Here is a 15540-nt window from a genome sequence, read left to right on the forward strand (position 1 = left end):
CCAAAAACGTATAATTACTCCACTGTCACAAACTGGAATATTAAATTTAATTAATTTACAAGTCTCATATTAAATGATTCTATTTTTATGTATACATTAAAGTTTCCGTCAAATCTTGATAAGTTTAACTTTCTCAACTGAAAAAGGTAACAGATTCCAGACCCCAACAAGTTTATTTTTATTTATCAAGATGGAAAATTTCAGCAAATACCTTACACGAACTTAAACACGCGATAACTTACCAATAACATCAATTAACTTAGAACATTAAGTCAGAAACTTTGTTACCTTTGACAGCTGGGTCGGCTGCGTTAGGAGCCTTGTTGATAACATCGTTGGCCGCCCGCTTCACCGCCTGGAACGCCTCCTCTCGCTTGTCCAGGTCCTCGACCATGGCGTTGTTCTCCTCTATCTGGTCTCGTATGCGGGGAGGGTGAGCGGACACTGGCTCGGCCCCGGACACCTGGTCAGCTGTGTTGGCGAGAGCTCGCAACATGCCTTCCAGCTTGTCTGAGAACTGGCTCGACTCCTGCAAGAGCAAGCATTAGCAATTACTTTTGGTATAGTTTTTTTTTTTTGCAGTTTGTTATGAGTGGTAATGAGACTGTTCAAGTCCTTTCTTCCAGAAAATGCTGTTTACCCATTAGTCCAGTAAGCAAGAGAAGAAATATTTCAACCAAACTGTAAACTTCATTGATTGAAAATGCTAACAGTAAACATGCGTGAATTTAAACAAAAAAACATTACATTCTGTTAATTGACAACAATGTTATTCACAACTAGTCATGGAACCCGTTGTAAGAGAAACTTGCCTGATTCTAAAAGCCAGAAGACATTTTATTCTTTGAAAGAATTCTACATTGACCCAATTCTGGGCTTATTACATCGACACTTTGTCTTCCCTAACCGTAACAGAATTTTAATCATGTATATACCTGTGCATAAGTGAATGAAAAGTATGGAAGAATTGTGACAAGACCTCTCTAGATGAAAAAGCATGAAAGTATTGTAACAAGCTCTATAAGGATGAAGGACTGCTGTCTGATTAGATACAGTAATAAGAAACTACGTACCTGTAGAGCCTTTTCCAATGCCTGTTGTCTCTGCCGCAGTTCCAACCGCAGCGCTGCGTACCTGGCGTTGTCAGAGTCCAGTATCTCCTGTACCTTGGCTCCGTCCTCGTCATTGGTAAGTCTGATCAGAGCCTCTCCAGTCTTGGTCAGCTTGTCCACCAGTGGCTTGTGTTCTGTGATGGACTGTACCAGTAGCTAAAACATCGGACACTGGTTGGACGACATACTCTCTATTGGGGTAGTTTGATTATGTTAAACTACTAAATATGTAAAATTCAACCTAAATCTCACTTTAAAATATGATGTTAAGGAAATAAGAGTTTAATCAATTTTTACTCAGCAATAAGAACACAATCACAATAAGGAGGTCTGAGGATTTGAGGTTAAGTGTGCTAGCTTGACCATATTTGTTGTGTTTAGCTATTGCATTTCCGGGCAATGTTGAGTTTATTAACTAATCTCCTTTTAGTTCATTTTGACCTAAATTAGAAACATCTTGAAACTTATCCTTAACTGATCAGTTATTAGAAATATCCACAGTATAATATTTTAGGCCGACTAAAAATCAAAACTCAAAAGATTTACTTATTGGTGGGAAATGGTCTGCGAATTCCCTCCAACAACATAATACAAACCATCACCAAAAATGAACTTCAAACAAAGAATATTTGTGTTAGTTAATATAAACACTACATCAAGGTATGGGGATCGACCTAAATAGGAAGGACCGAAACCCCACTCTCTACCACTTAAACAAGTAGTAGAGAGTGGGGTTTTGGTCCTTGAGTTTTAGGTTCAAATCCCACCAATCAGCAATAAATTTTGCTATGTGGTGATGCTCGAGACTTTTAAGACATTACTTCAAGTAATGTCTAAAGGTTCCAGGCTGTAGCCTAGCATCCTAGGATGTAAAGGAAGGACTAGAAAAAAACATGTTGGAAGTCAGGTTACCTCGTTCTTGTCCTGTTGCTGGGCTATGAGATCTGGCCGCAGTGCAGGCATGGCCAACATGCTCACGTGACGTTCCATCTCGTCGAGCCAGGTGCTCAGTTCCGTGTGACTCTCTAAGAAATGCTCAGCAAGCGCCAACGCCTGCTCAAGTATCTCCAGCCGGTCTCGGGAGAGACTCGAGACTGTCTCCATGTTCTCTCTGAGGTCCTCCATTTTTTCTCTGATGGTGCTGGTGTCCTCGTGTTGAGCTGACTCTCGCAGCACCTGCGTAACACATTGTTTAGCTTATATGTTTGTATTTTTTGTAATTTGAACTATTCTGCAACTTTGAAATTAAAACCAAACAAAATTTTAGTTTTTTAAGTACATACCAAATTACAATGAATTAAACTAGTAATGAGACATTTCTATTTAACATCATAAAAAAAAAAAAAAAAAACACTAGAAACACCAAAACGATTATTTCCACCAAAAACTAAAACAAAAACAATACTTCCTCTACTGACAAAAAAGCGGAGGGTACTCCTATAAGCCAAATAGGGCTGCAACTGGTTTATATATATCCATGTTACATATACATCACGTCCAACCAGTGCTCGATTTGTAAAATTGAGGTACCGGGACTGTAACATACTTGATGTGATTTGTACCTAATTATGCCAAAATCTTTATCTTTCTGAAAGAGAGGGAATGGAACTCTGTTCTGCCATTCTGCCATCTTCCCTCGAAAATCGAGCACTGTCTCTAACTTTTCTATGTATATGGTAGGAATACTCCAACAGCTTCAAAACTCATTACCCACCTTCTTTGCAGTAGAGATGACATCTCTGACTCGTGACTTCTGACTGCCGATGTCGTCATTGAGTGCCTTGTGCTCCTTGAGCTGCACTCGGATGACGTCAGGGTCTGCGCTCGGAGGTTCCGCCTCTCTCAGTTGCGCCTCCACCTCTCGGAACCAGTCCAGCAACTCGTCAATGTCCCCGATAACTTCCATGGAACGCTGCAGAACAGTAACAACTAGTTAGTAATGTTCTGTAGTGTAGTGTTCGTGTGTTCAATTCAAACAGATGTGTAATTATTATTTATATTAGTTATTATAACAGGATGTCTACTTGTTATTTGATCGTTTCCAATGTGGGACCTCGATAACAAGACCGACAATAACAAGTCACCCTTGATAAAAAAGTGTAATTTTAAAATCCTCTAGAATTTATTTTTCCCTTAATCACATGTTATTGCAAACCTCTAAGTAGTCAACCTTGATAACAACTAACAAGTCCTATTTAATTATCCCCATGAGAGTCTTGTTATCGAGGTTCCACTGTATATTAATTTTAGCCCTGTTACAAATCCATGACTTACAATTCAAATCAGTCACGCTAGTGAGCAGTACACCGCGAGTTTAATAAGTCTAAATACTGGCAAAATATTACTGAATACTGAAATATTCTGAACAATATTAAAGAAAAAAAACCCTTATTTTCTGCAAGATATTTTTAAAGCAAACATAAAATTTTTTGCACTTTACAAATAGCACCTTATTTACACTATGGAGGAAAGACAAATAGATAAAGGTGTAAACAATTAGCTAGATTAACAGCATATTTGTACCTGTTTCGATAGGTGTATGCGCTCAGCCTTGCGCTGTATCTGCTCAGCAATGGCGTCAAACCTTCGGTTGTCTCGGGTTACTAGTCCCTCGATGGTCGAGGCGCCTTCTCCTGGAGAGATCTGACACAACTGTGGACCAATCAGGTTGATGTTCTCCAGAACTGGGCGGAACTCTGTACACAGACACATTATAATCAGATGGGAACAAAAAGCACAAAATCAGAAGTTTGTATACAAGGTGTGAACATGTAAAGGTGTAGACTAAAACATTTTTAGTCATCTTCATACGTTCCGAGAAAGTAGCAAAAAGATACGACAAAATACACAGAAAAGGGGTTTAGATTTACCTCAGAACACGTTTGAATCTACTCGTTTTAGAGTATAAGATGGACAGAATAGTTAGTTTAGTTTAAGAAGAAATTATTCTTGGCTGCTTCTACAGGTTTGAGAGCGTAAGTACACCAACCTTGAATGTCCTGCTCTAGTCGCTGAATGTCGTCCTCACGAGGCTCAGCCACAGACAGTTGTCCCTCGGCTCCCAACATCCAGTCAACCAGACGGTTGTGCGAATTGTGGAACTGCTGTACTAGCGGCAACGCCTCCTACAACAAAACAACAACAATGGTTAGTAAAACAAGACGTAGGACTGCTTTGCAGATAAGAAGTGATTTGGCTTTCAGCTATCCTCTGGAAAAGTCCTTCACTAAACAAGCAAAATAATGTGTTGTGGAAGTACAGGGTGCATATATAACCTCATGAACTCTAATCTACTCTTGGTCTAAGCTAGCTTAACTATATATCTTTCTTTCGGGGGGAGGGGGGTTTTACTAGCCTAGTGGAAGAGGAACTCAATCTTTGGCATATCCTGACAAGCTCGCACAAAAACACTAAAAGCTCCATAGTCAATAGAATGACAGAGATCACTAGTTTCAGTAGAAAATGTTATATTCTATTTTGACCGATTTTCTTCAGGTGCAAAAATTGTATTTGTAAAAAGGAGTAACTAATTACTACTATGATTAGAGGGAAAGATTTATCCAAGTCTCATGAAAAGCACCATTCACACCAAAGTACACAATTGAACGACATACCTGAGCGTGTTTGAGCAGGTCATTGCAGCGAGAGGTAAGGTCGTTGTATCGTCTCTGCAGAGAGTCCAGTTTGTCCTTGAGTTGGATGGCTTCATCGTTGGAGATGTGTTTCATCAGTTCCAGTCCCGAGTCCACTGTGCCATCAACGTCTCCTTGGTGGTTAGCTACTTCTTCTGTCAAGTCCTGTACATACAAATCAGCTGATTTAGTAGAGAACTTGAATTGTCGAAGAATTATTTTACTAGATTAGTGTCCGATTTTTGATTTAGCTTTTAGAAAAAAAACATGTTTATCATACATCAACACTTATTGCATGTAATGTTTCAAACAGTTAGTAAGTTTTGTTCAATTTTTTTCCTAAATCACAAAAACGAGGAATTAAAAGATTTAGCAGAAGTAAGCACATTTTTGGGTGATCAACTTTTTGATTAGTTTCGACTAAGTGTTAAATTAACCACTTTGTACCATTTTAAAACTTTAAGCAAATCTCTAACACTCACCGCTAGATCCTCCATCTGGTGCAGCAGTTTATCCGTGTGTACAGCCAGCACTCTGTACTTAGCCAGTCTTTGGTCCATAGCCTCCATCCAGGCCTGAAGGTCCTGGTAGCTAAGTACCAGGTGGCGCAGTCCGGCGCGCGAGGCTTGTAGCAGCTGCGCCAGCTGGTCACTGTGGTCTACCAGCGTGGCGTACCGCTCGGCCGTGTCTTGCGTCTTGTCTGCTACTACGGCAGCCTCGTCTTCACCCACCAGAGCCATCAACGCAGATGCAATCTCGGTAAGTTCGGTGAGGTCGGGCTTCTTGCGCAGGATGTCTTTGTGCAATGCCTGGGGAGGAGGTTTCAGTTAGCGAAGTGAACGTTATGGTTAAAAGAAATACGGAGTTTGATATGTCCTCCCTTCATATCCTAGGATTCTACACTCTAGTCCAAAACTGTTTACAAATTACTTCTGGTTAGGCCTAGAAAGTCACAACATTATCACATAGCTGACACTGATGATCGGCAAATTCAAACTAGTGTTTTTGGCAACTGTTCTACCACCCAAAAAGCTTGTTAACCAAAGTATAGAAATTTACTAACTCTGAACTTAATATTGATGAAAAAAATTCAAAGCATAAACATTTATTATGATGATTTTATGCAAACTATTAAAAACTTCAAAAATTAATTTTTGAGAGGTTGTGGAAAGTGGTTCCACTGCATTCTTCCTCAAATTAAATAAAGTCCCCATTAGCTATGAATCAAGGATAAAATAATAAGACCAAAAACAGGAGTATTATTCAGCTTTGAGTACATTAACACAGTACAAATATGTATTGAATTTGAAAAATATATATTTGAAAAAGGTTTAGTCAGATGAATTACTGATAGGCATGATGACACGAAATACGAGGGTATAAAATACAATACTGAGTTTAATAAAAAAGAGATAAATGAATTAAAATCTTTTCAAAAGAGCCTACCTCTTAGCAATGGTATTTAACTACAGAAGTAGACATCTCATCTATCTACCAGCTTTTTATTCTAAAACTAGCAATTAACTTAAAGTGAGAATAGAATGTCTCTATTTATAGTCAAAGATACTATAGGCTCTAAGTAAAGACTTAGTCCTATTGAATTTCTAGCATTTCCTACTTAAGACTCACATCATGTTCTCGTATCCTCTGTTGGATCTTCTCCTCATCAGTAGGTACCAACTCCATGTCCTTCACTTTCTTCTCTGTCTTCTCCAACCACTCTACGATGGGCACCAGTTTGTCCTGTAAACAATCTCTTGTTAAACACATGAACTTCAAACACATTGGCTAACTTACTTTTGAGCATGTCAGTTTTGTAAATATTACGGTTTTGAATATTAATAGCACCGATAAATTCTTGAGTATTTAAATGAACTAAGTCTTTATAAGTGAATGAGTTCAAAGATTGTAATTGAATATAAGACATGGCTGTGTGGAAAAAAATTGAGTAGGAATTGAGAGGAAAAGAATGGAATTCTTCAGCCTTTGTAATGCCTCGTAGACAATGACTATACCTAAAATACCTAAATAACCAACAATTGGCTCATAGTAATGCCATTAGTTGTGATTTAATCTCTTAAATAACAGATTGTATTGAAATTAACTAGTGCTACCAAATGCCTGAAACTCATCAGGTGATTCAATTCAATTCCTTAATCTTTAACACAATAATAAACCAAGAGCTTTCCCGCCAAATTGTGAAATTCTTCACAGCTTCACCCCCCCTCACCCTCACCTGGAATTGTTTAGCCACTGCCATTGCCTGAGACAGAGCCTCGAATCTCTGTTCCGCGCCCTCCGTCAGGTTGTCAAACCGGGTCATCAGGTCTTTGAGTTGGCGCTCGATGGCCTTGCGCTCCATCGGGTCTGCGCCGGCTGCTACCTCACTGCCCATCGCGAACAGAGAGGACATTGAGTTCTGCCTGTCTAGCAGCATCTTCTTGAGGAACTGTGGGGAAAATAATGGTTTAGATTATTATTTGTGGAGTGTGCGGATATCAGCTAGACCTTAAAAGAAGTTCAGGTCATAGAACACGCAGATGTGTCTTCTGTGAGTGGTTGCAAAATGGTTGCTGTATTGGCTGTGAAATGTGGTTGATAAGCAGTGTTGCATGTTTTACATCTTCCATCTTGTAAATATGTACAGTATAAGAGTAAACATTTCAAGTAGTTTTAAGAAACCTCTTTAGTCCTAATAGTACAAAAAAGGCTTAAAGTGGTGCAAATGCCTCAAAATGTTTGGAATTCTCCAAACTACTCCTTTCACACTTTTAGAATGCTGACTAATTAGACACATATTTAGACATTTCTCAAATAAACAATTGAAAAGGCTGGAATTTAGTGAACAACTCTAGCCATCTTGTATGTAGGAAAAACGTACCTTCTGTTCCTGTAGTTGTGCCTTGACCACCTTGTAGTCAGCTGATGGGGGTTTCTGATTGGCCACCATCTCCTCAGTGTCCGTCAGCCACTTGGCCAGTCCGTCCAACGCCTCCTGGAACTTGCCTGAGTGCAGCAGACCTACGTCCAGCTTGCGGTCTCTCTCGTTCAGCTGTAAACACAGAGAATCGTGTAGAAACTAGTCAAATCCTATATTCTAATTTAAAATCTGGAAATTCAGCCCCAAATCTCCAATCCAAATACCTTGTTATACAATACATAAACAATCTACTTTGAAAGTCAGTTGTTATAATTATTTACTCTAGAAATCAAATTCCAAAACTTATTAACTTTCAAAACTGTCTAAGCAAGAACTGCAGTAATATTGTAAAATCATCTAACTTGTACTAGTAGTGGATCACAACATAGTTCATAGTGATTACACTCCATTGTGACAGTATCAAGATATTCCAAAACTATAGGAACCTCCAAAATCTTGAGGAAAACAAAAAAATGTCTAAGAAAATAAAAAAAAAACCCTGAACATGTCTAACACATTCATTACCTTTTGTCATATATAAGAACAAATTCGCTTGAATTATTTAATTATGTGTTGGTGTCTGCAAAGCTGCCAAAATATGATGTCACCGGCCAATGCTCAACCCTCGCTCTCAGTCTACTATGATCAGTTCAGTAAGACATTTTAGTTTACAAACCTTATCCTTGAGTGTGTTCCATTTGTCGTTCACTTTCTCCAGGTCCTTCTCCAGGCCTGACGTGTTGACTCCGCCGGCCGCAGACTGTATCAGACCAGAGCCGAGGCGGTTCACCTCGTCCACCGTCTTGGCGATTGGCTCTACCACTTGTGTGCGGAACTGCGCAAACTCCTCCTGCTGCGCCTTGATCACTTCAACCTCGGAGCCCACAGACTTGAGTCTCCTCACCTCCTCTGACGCCTACAAGGATTCACATTGTCAATAAGCACTTAAATTTGGCGATGGAATGTTTGGAAAACGACTTGAATTACTTACTCCTTAATACATGAATTTATGTGGAAAAATACATTACTTTGCTGATGAAATTATTGGAAAATCCCGTATCACAAGGGTTCTAGTACAGAAATGCAGTGATTTGCTGATGAAACATTTGTAAAATTACCTAATCTTAAAAATGGACCAATCTCTTCTGTACATTGACATACTGTTCAACCTCCCTAAGACTATTTGTTACTATTCTATCCTTCTGTCAAGTTTTGACAGGTATTTGTTCCTTTAAAATAAAACAACTAAACAATTGTATATTTTTTAGATAACATTCAAACTTAGCGACTTCATACCATTTCACAACTAATCACTAATGAGTCAGCATCTCTATTTTCCCTCTTCAATAAATATGTTCATATAGCCTACATATCCTCTATACATATAGAAATTTTACTTCTGAACTATCCTAATTTTGATCAACGAAAATACTGTAAATACATAAGTACAAAATTATAAAACTGACCTGTTGTATATCTTCCAGCACATCAGCCTGGCGTTGCTGGAACTGCTGTAGTTTATTGAGTACACTCTCCAGGTCTTGTTCCCTGGTGCGAGCGCGCTCGTCCAGTCGCGCCAGCTGTCTGCCAAGCGCCTCTGTCTGTTCTCGTGTCTGTGCCGCATCTGGCGTCAGTCCGTTGTCTACCAGCCTCTCTCCAGCCGACACTGCGTTGGCTACCTCATCACTAGCGTGAACGATCTGTGCGAAAAATTATGATTTTTACTCTTCACATTCAAGCAACAATTTTTTAATCAAAGCAAGAAACAATATAGTTTATTTCAAATTTTGTAGCGTATAACTTCGCAAAAATTAAAATATGATTGGTAAGGTTGTTCAACTGTACCTTAGTAATGAGCTTGTTGACGTCGTCTATCTGTTGGCGCACAGTTTTTACGTCTCGGGCCGGAGGTTTCATGGCATCCAGCTCGTTCTCAAGACCAGACAAGTCTTGTCCTAACGCCTTCACTTGCTCCTGCAATATACCACCACACAAATTTAATTAAATAGTGTAACATGGACACTGTTATTAATAACTCTTTAGGCCCCAATAACAGTATTTAATAGCATCATGAATAACTTTTGTAAACTTTAGACTGTTCTCCCAGATGCAATTAATTTATGATGTGAGTTAATCAGGTAGGCCTATTCCAAAATTGTTATTGCTATAAAAGATTATTATAAAAAATAACTTGGACAATATGTCTGAAATGCGTATTGCTCAACTCTTACCAATCCAGGTAAGTCTGTTATCCCTACAACGATCCTTACAATAGCTTAATAGATTAGATCCATTTCTCTTTTATTCAATCAGAATGAGAGGTTAGGAAATTGTATGGATCAAACCTATGTTACGTTGTGATAATTTTACATATCTGTTACGTTTCCATCAAAATTAGTTTTATTCATTCATTCCAGTAAAACGTTACATGTAGTAAATATTGATTTTTGACAAGACCCTCGACTGAACTTTACATACAAAGCTGATGATGACAAATTATGTCAAAACTAACCTCACAATGTTAACCATTTACGGCTAATTGACGGTTTAGTAATACATCTGAAAGTAGGTACATCATTGTGGTTCAATACAGTGACTTACGTTGAACTGTGTAAGAGCTGTGGCCGCACTCTGTAGTTGAGAGCAGCGGTCGTCCAGTCTCGCCTGGAGCTCATCAAGTCTCTCGGCCAACCCCTCAACATCATCTTGTAGTTGAGCTCCTCCTGGCACTCCCGCATCATTGGCCTCGGCTGCCAAGTCATTGGCTGTCTGTCGCACTGTTGCTAGCGGCTTACGCAGCCCAATCGTTTCTTCTCTCAACCCCTAAAGATAAGGTTTCAATTAACAAGGTGTCGATTAGGTTTGGCAACACTGTTGGTTCAGTTACGGTTTTAATACAAGTCATCACATTATAAAGGTATACGGTATTAATTCTAGGTGGTGACCTGGCCTACTAATCCAATGTAAGTCTGACATTTGATAAGTAACAGAGACTCATTAATTTTTTTAGACTTGTTTCAATGAAGAGAATCATTAGTTAGGTATCCTTCAAACTAACGGCCATCTTGAATTAGCCCGCCATAAGAGCAAATTTCAAACACCTGATGAAAAGTAATTTACCAAAGAGTGTATCTCCATGTACTCAAGAATAAATTTTTTTAGGTAAACTGGCTAAACTTTATCATCCCCATCCAAAAAATTCTAATTAACACAATGCACATCTCAGGCTAAATTTGAAGCAGTGTAAATTCATCCATAATTGGATAAACACCTAGAAATAAAAGCGAATATAACGAGTGACCAATATTGGTCGAGACTCTAAAAACTAAAAAACTTTATCTCATCCAATAAAATTTTGGGTCTGCTTGGTCACGAACCTTGAGCCTGTCAAGCATCTTAGGGTCCCTGGCTGCTCCACCTAGAGCGTCATGTGAAGCTAGTTTGTCTTCACACCTCTGTACAGCATGGCCAAGGTCTCTCAGCTGTTCCGAGAGATCTAGCAGACGACGTGAAGTCTCCTCCAGCCACTGTGTGCGCTCCAGCAACTCTGGAACATGCGATAATCAGTTAAAGGTGATTCAACAACAAAATCCATGCAAATTTTTGCTTAGGTATACGTAAGGAAGAAGAAACCAAAACGTAACTAATTGACCTAAGAAATAGTTCCTGGCAGTTGACACCACAAAAAATTTTACAGCCCAATTAATTAATTTGATATTCCCCCCCCCCCCCCCAAGCAAGAGGGTGTCTCCTTTAAGAAAAAAGGAGCAGGATTCCGAAGAAGCCTTTTTTGTAGCTGAGAAAAATCTGAACGTTTTGTGTGATTTTAACTGCCTAGAACTCTCTTCTAGGGTAACTAAGTTAAGTAATTTCTTCTTCCTTAATAAAGAAAGACTGGAATTTTAAGAACCTGTAGGAATAATAAATAAATTATCACTATTTGAATAGTTATTGCTAATTGCAACAGTTTTGCATTATCACAGTGGTAGAAATAATACATAGAGATTTAGGATGAAGAAACGCATAAACAACTAACTCACTTAAGAAAAAAGATATCACAAAAAATATCAGTTGATAGCACAAACACAAAAACTCGTAACACATTGAGGGATATTTTACTGCTTCAAGCGGTTTTCCTCAAACAGGACGTAGTGGAAATAACAAAACTGGCACTGTATGGATTGTCTAAAACGGTCTTGCCAACAGTTGTATGTGTTGGCAAGACTTTCAATCACTAAATCACACTGCTATGTCCTTCTAACAAAGCTTCCTTGGAGAGACAAAATATCCAGTTGAATGTGTTGTAAGCTTCTGAATGTGCAAACCAAATACTAAGAATTTGTATTTATTATTTTTTTAATTTGACCTTTTTTAATAAAAAATATATATATTCCTAGAAAAATAACTTGTAAGGTACCCAAGTACACTTAACTTATAAATATTGTTCCTCTATCCCAACTTATTTGGAGGACAAGTTGTCAGTTTTAGGAAGAAACAAGGCAGATTATCTAGATAAAAATCCTTCCTACTATAAATATTACTGATATAATAGCTATTTACCTTACAAGTGTAGTAAGAGCGTTTTTACATCACGCAGGTGAATGTTGTGCAACGAGCGGAAGCGAGTTGCATAATTTACCGAAGTGATGTAAACACGCTCTTGCGTAACGTGTAACGTACAAGATTTTACCTGACCCGACAATATACAGGAGGTTACGAACAATATTTTTCATTATCCATTTCACTCATCTTCTAACAGTAACGTTCATTTACAAACAAAAGCTAGGTTAGGAAAATTCTTCAAAACATAACAATAAAATTCAAGCGCGCAGCTGATTTCTAGCGTTGAACGTCGTTGGCTCCATAGAGGTATATTTTTTAAGTTAAGCACTCAATGTTATTTAAATGGGTTTCATTACATCACCGAGTGAGTTTTTTCCAACTTTACATCACTCGAGAAGTAACGAAGTTATATACATCACGCTTGGGATAGGGAAGTTTAACATGGCGGGTTAGGTAAATATATTTCACACACCGTTGTTGAGTTTGTCCCAACGGGCCTTGACTGCAGCCAACTCTTGCTTGACAATCTCCTTGTCGACATCGCAAGCAGACAAGAACGTTTCTCCGAGAGTCCTCAGGTTCTCAAACTCTCCGGACTTCTTCCAGACATCGTTGCGGAACGCAGACAACTCTCGGAGCTGCTTCTCTACATCTCGCCGCTTGAAACTGTCCGGCCGCAGCGAGTCCACTTTGTTCTCCGCTTGTGAGAGCCAAGGGATGAACGCCTCCAAAGCTCTGTAGTACTTGCGGCAGTGTTCCTGAACATGAAAATCAATATGTAAAAAACGTTAGGAATGAAGAAAAAGTAAAACAATGTAGGGGGATGAAGCAGATATAAAATGAGACAAAGAAAATAACACCCGATGTACTTATTACATTGTAAATTTAAAATAAACATAGTTTAACATTTAAAAACATTTTATATAATTACAATTAGAGCAATTACTAACTATGTTATTAATCAATCTAACTAGTATAAATAATCTCTTATGTATAAAATTACAGTTTTAGGTTATCTTTTATGTGTATGATTTATATGTTGCTTTCAATTACCCAGGTTCTCTAGTTGCTCTCTATGAAAACTTTAGGTTTACGATTCCCAAAAGCTCAGGACTTAATTTTTATTTGCAGGACAAAAGTGAATCCTGGGAAATAAAGGGCAGGAGAAACTTTTACACGTAAATTTTGTCTATCATTTAAATGAATTTGGTCACATTCTGAATTGTCTAGTAAATGAATTGAAATAGTTTACTACCTTATAGGCCATGTAAAAAATAGTATATTTATTTCATCGCTAAAGCGAGGTTAAGAAAAGAGCGTTGCAAAACAACTTTTTGACCAATATTATGAACCAACCATCGAGAAAAATCATGGTACGAAAAATGTACAGCTAACATCATCGACTCGAGCGTATTCTTATGTTTTTTTGCTGTAGGAATAAAACAACTATTATATTCCCTGCAACGCATGTATTGAACAGACCTTTTTGCTGCAGTATGGCCAAAAAACTTATAAACAACATCTTGGGAACTTCTACACTAGGAGAAGGTTTTGGTAGGTTGGTACTAAGTACTAAGTATTGATGAAGAGTCTGTACTAACCAAGCAGGTTTGCAGTCTGGTCTGTCGGTCTACAACGTCCTTCCTCAGCTTCTCCCAGTGTTGCTGTATCTTGTCCAGATCTCGCTGGAGGTTGCGAGTGTCGTTGCGTTGAGACCCGCTGTTGCGGCCCAACAGTTCCCGACCTTTGTTAAGCAACATGATCACCTCATGTTCCTTGTGTAACACCTCCTTGTAGATTGGCTGTGGACAAAGAAAACGTTTCTAACTTGCAATTGTTGGTTACATTCTCTATACGCCATTCTCAACTAATCTTTTGGTATAGAGTTCCCAAATGTTATGCCAATGAGCCTAATGGCAAAAAATACTGTGTATGTTTATGGTAGTAGTTTTATTTACAAGATATGTTACTGCTGTTACTTACCAATAAAAAATCACAATCACATATTCAAGGAGTTTCGTGGGTTTTAAAGGTTTTCCAACAAGTACAGTTTTTTACCGAAGGGAATATACCTCTATGGGTAAAAATAAACAACACATTGTTAGTGACTACTACTGTTAGATCTGGCCCCTTCACTATCAACGACATTTACATCTTCACATTTCCTAACAAACTTTGGGAAGAATAATTTTTTTTCTTTTAAAATATGTTTCAATATGTTCTTTATACATTTTTCTAGACTGGTTCTAAATAGACTTAAATTACACACTGCTTTCACAGAGTAAATAATTATAAAAGAATCTCAATAAAATCAGCTGTGTGTACATATTGTTTGATTCGCCCACCTCATGATGGTCGACTTGTTGTTGCAGCACTTCACGATCAGCTGATACCAATAATCTCTCAGACAGTGAGCCGAGCTCCTCCGACAGCCAGCCCAGCGTCTTGGCACACGTAGCCTCAAACTGACGGCCATCTCTGTACAGATTGACATTACGTTAGACAACACAAATTTGTAATAATAAATTGAATAAGTTTAATGAGAGAAACTAAAAAAAAAATTGTGCTAGCCAATGGCAAATGTATTACATTAAGGAATAGAGGACACAACTAACTTATTCGGAGATACATAATATTGACAGAAGATAGGCGACTAGGGACGTGAGAGAATTTACCTGAGTGAGCCCTCAATCTCGGCCTTGCGCAGATCCAGTTTCTTCTGTAGAGTGTTGTACTGTCTGTTGACGGCCTGTAGCTTCCCTTGTATCTCTGCGCGAGACGCCGGGTCACTCAACACGTCACACAGTTGAGCGCCAGCTGCCTCAGCGTCTGCTAGCAGCGGTCTCACTCCTTCTAGTTGTCTCTCTAGCATCTATCGTGAAACAAATTGTAGGGTAAAGCAAACTTTTTGGTGTGAATTAGGAGTAACAGAATTTCTATGTGTAGTTAATAAAAATTATTTCTCAGGGGTGTTTTTATGATTTATTTTTAAATTACAGTAACATTTATATTTTATTTAGCCTACTATTTTTATCTTACATAAAATAGTATTTAAATGTACAATAAACTATATTACAAAAGGTACTACTCGTTGTTTTAAATGAGAAACTTTATTCAATCTTTTTTTCAGTGTGATAACCCTAACATAATTTAAGGAATTGGCTAAGCTGGATTCAATAAGGGATAACTATAATTTCCTTCTAAAAATTGGTAATTCATACTTTTCACTTGATTTTCTCAACATTATAAAATAATTAACATTTACAAAAATGATGAGATTTTTGCCCTTAACATCTTTGCATATTTTGTATAA

General features: G+C 38.2%; 1 protein-coding gene across 1 annotated transcript in view; it reads right to left on the reverse strand.

Moving 5' to 3' along the window:
• LOC128995403 (dystonin-like) overlaps positions 1 to 15540 on the reverse strand; it is a 204773-nt gene that overhangs the window by 11487 nt on the left and 177746 nt on the right. The window contains exons 45-64 of the mRNA XM_054420412.1: positions 14903 to 15099; positions 14573 to 14705; positions 13829 to 14029; positions 12700 to 12985; positions 11042 to 11211; positions 10266 to 10487; positions 9510 to 9638; positions 9131 to 9364; positions 8341 to 8580; positions 7626 to 7796; positions 6981 to 7193; positions 6374 to 6487; positions 5227 to 5553; positions 4727 to 4909; positions 4102 to 4237; positions 3636 to 3808; positions 2827 to 3024; positions 2025 to 2288; positions 1074 to 1268; positions 289 to 529 (exon numbers count right to left, since the gene is read on the reverse strand). Of these exons, the coding sequence (XP_054276387.1) occupies positions 289 to 529; positions 1074 to 1268; positions 2025 to 2288; positions 2827 to 3024; positions 3636 to 3808; positions 4102 to 4237; positions 4727 to 4909; positions 5227 to 5553; positions 6374 to 6487; positions 6981 to 7193; positions 7626 to 7796; positions 8341 to 8580; positions 9131 to 9364; positions 9510 to 9638; positions 10266 to 10487; positions 11042 to 11211; positions 12700 to 12985; positions 13829 to 14029; positions 14573 to 14705; positions 14903 to 15099 (4027 nt within the window). The remainder of the gene's footprint in view (positions 1 to 288; positions 530 to 1073; positions 1269 to 2024; positions 2289 to 2826; positions 3025 to 3635; positions 3809 to 4101; positions 4238 to 4726; positions 4910 to 5226; positions 5554 to 6373; positions 6488 to 6980; positions 7194 to 7625; positions 7797 to 8340; positions 8581 to 9130; positions 9365 to 9509; positions 9639 to 10265; positions 10488 to 11041; positions 11212 to 12699; positions 12986 to 13828; positions 14030 to 14572; positions 14706 to 14902; positions 15100 to 15540) is intronic.

Source organism: Macrosteles quadrilineatus, unplaced genomic scaffold (assembly GCF_028750875.1).
Source record: "Macrosteles quadrilineatus isolate MER2022 unplaced genomic scaffold, UCM_ALF_1.0 Scaffold_5__1_contigs__length_97177068, whole genome shotgun sequence".
Classification (NCBI taxonomy): Eukaryota; Metazoa; Arthropoda; class Insecta; order Hemiptera; family Cicadellidae; genus Macrosteles; species Macrosteles quadrilineatus.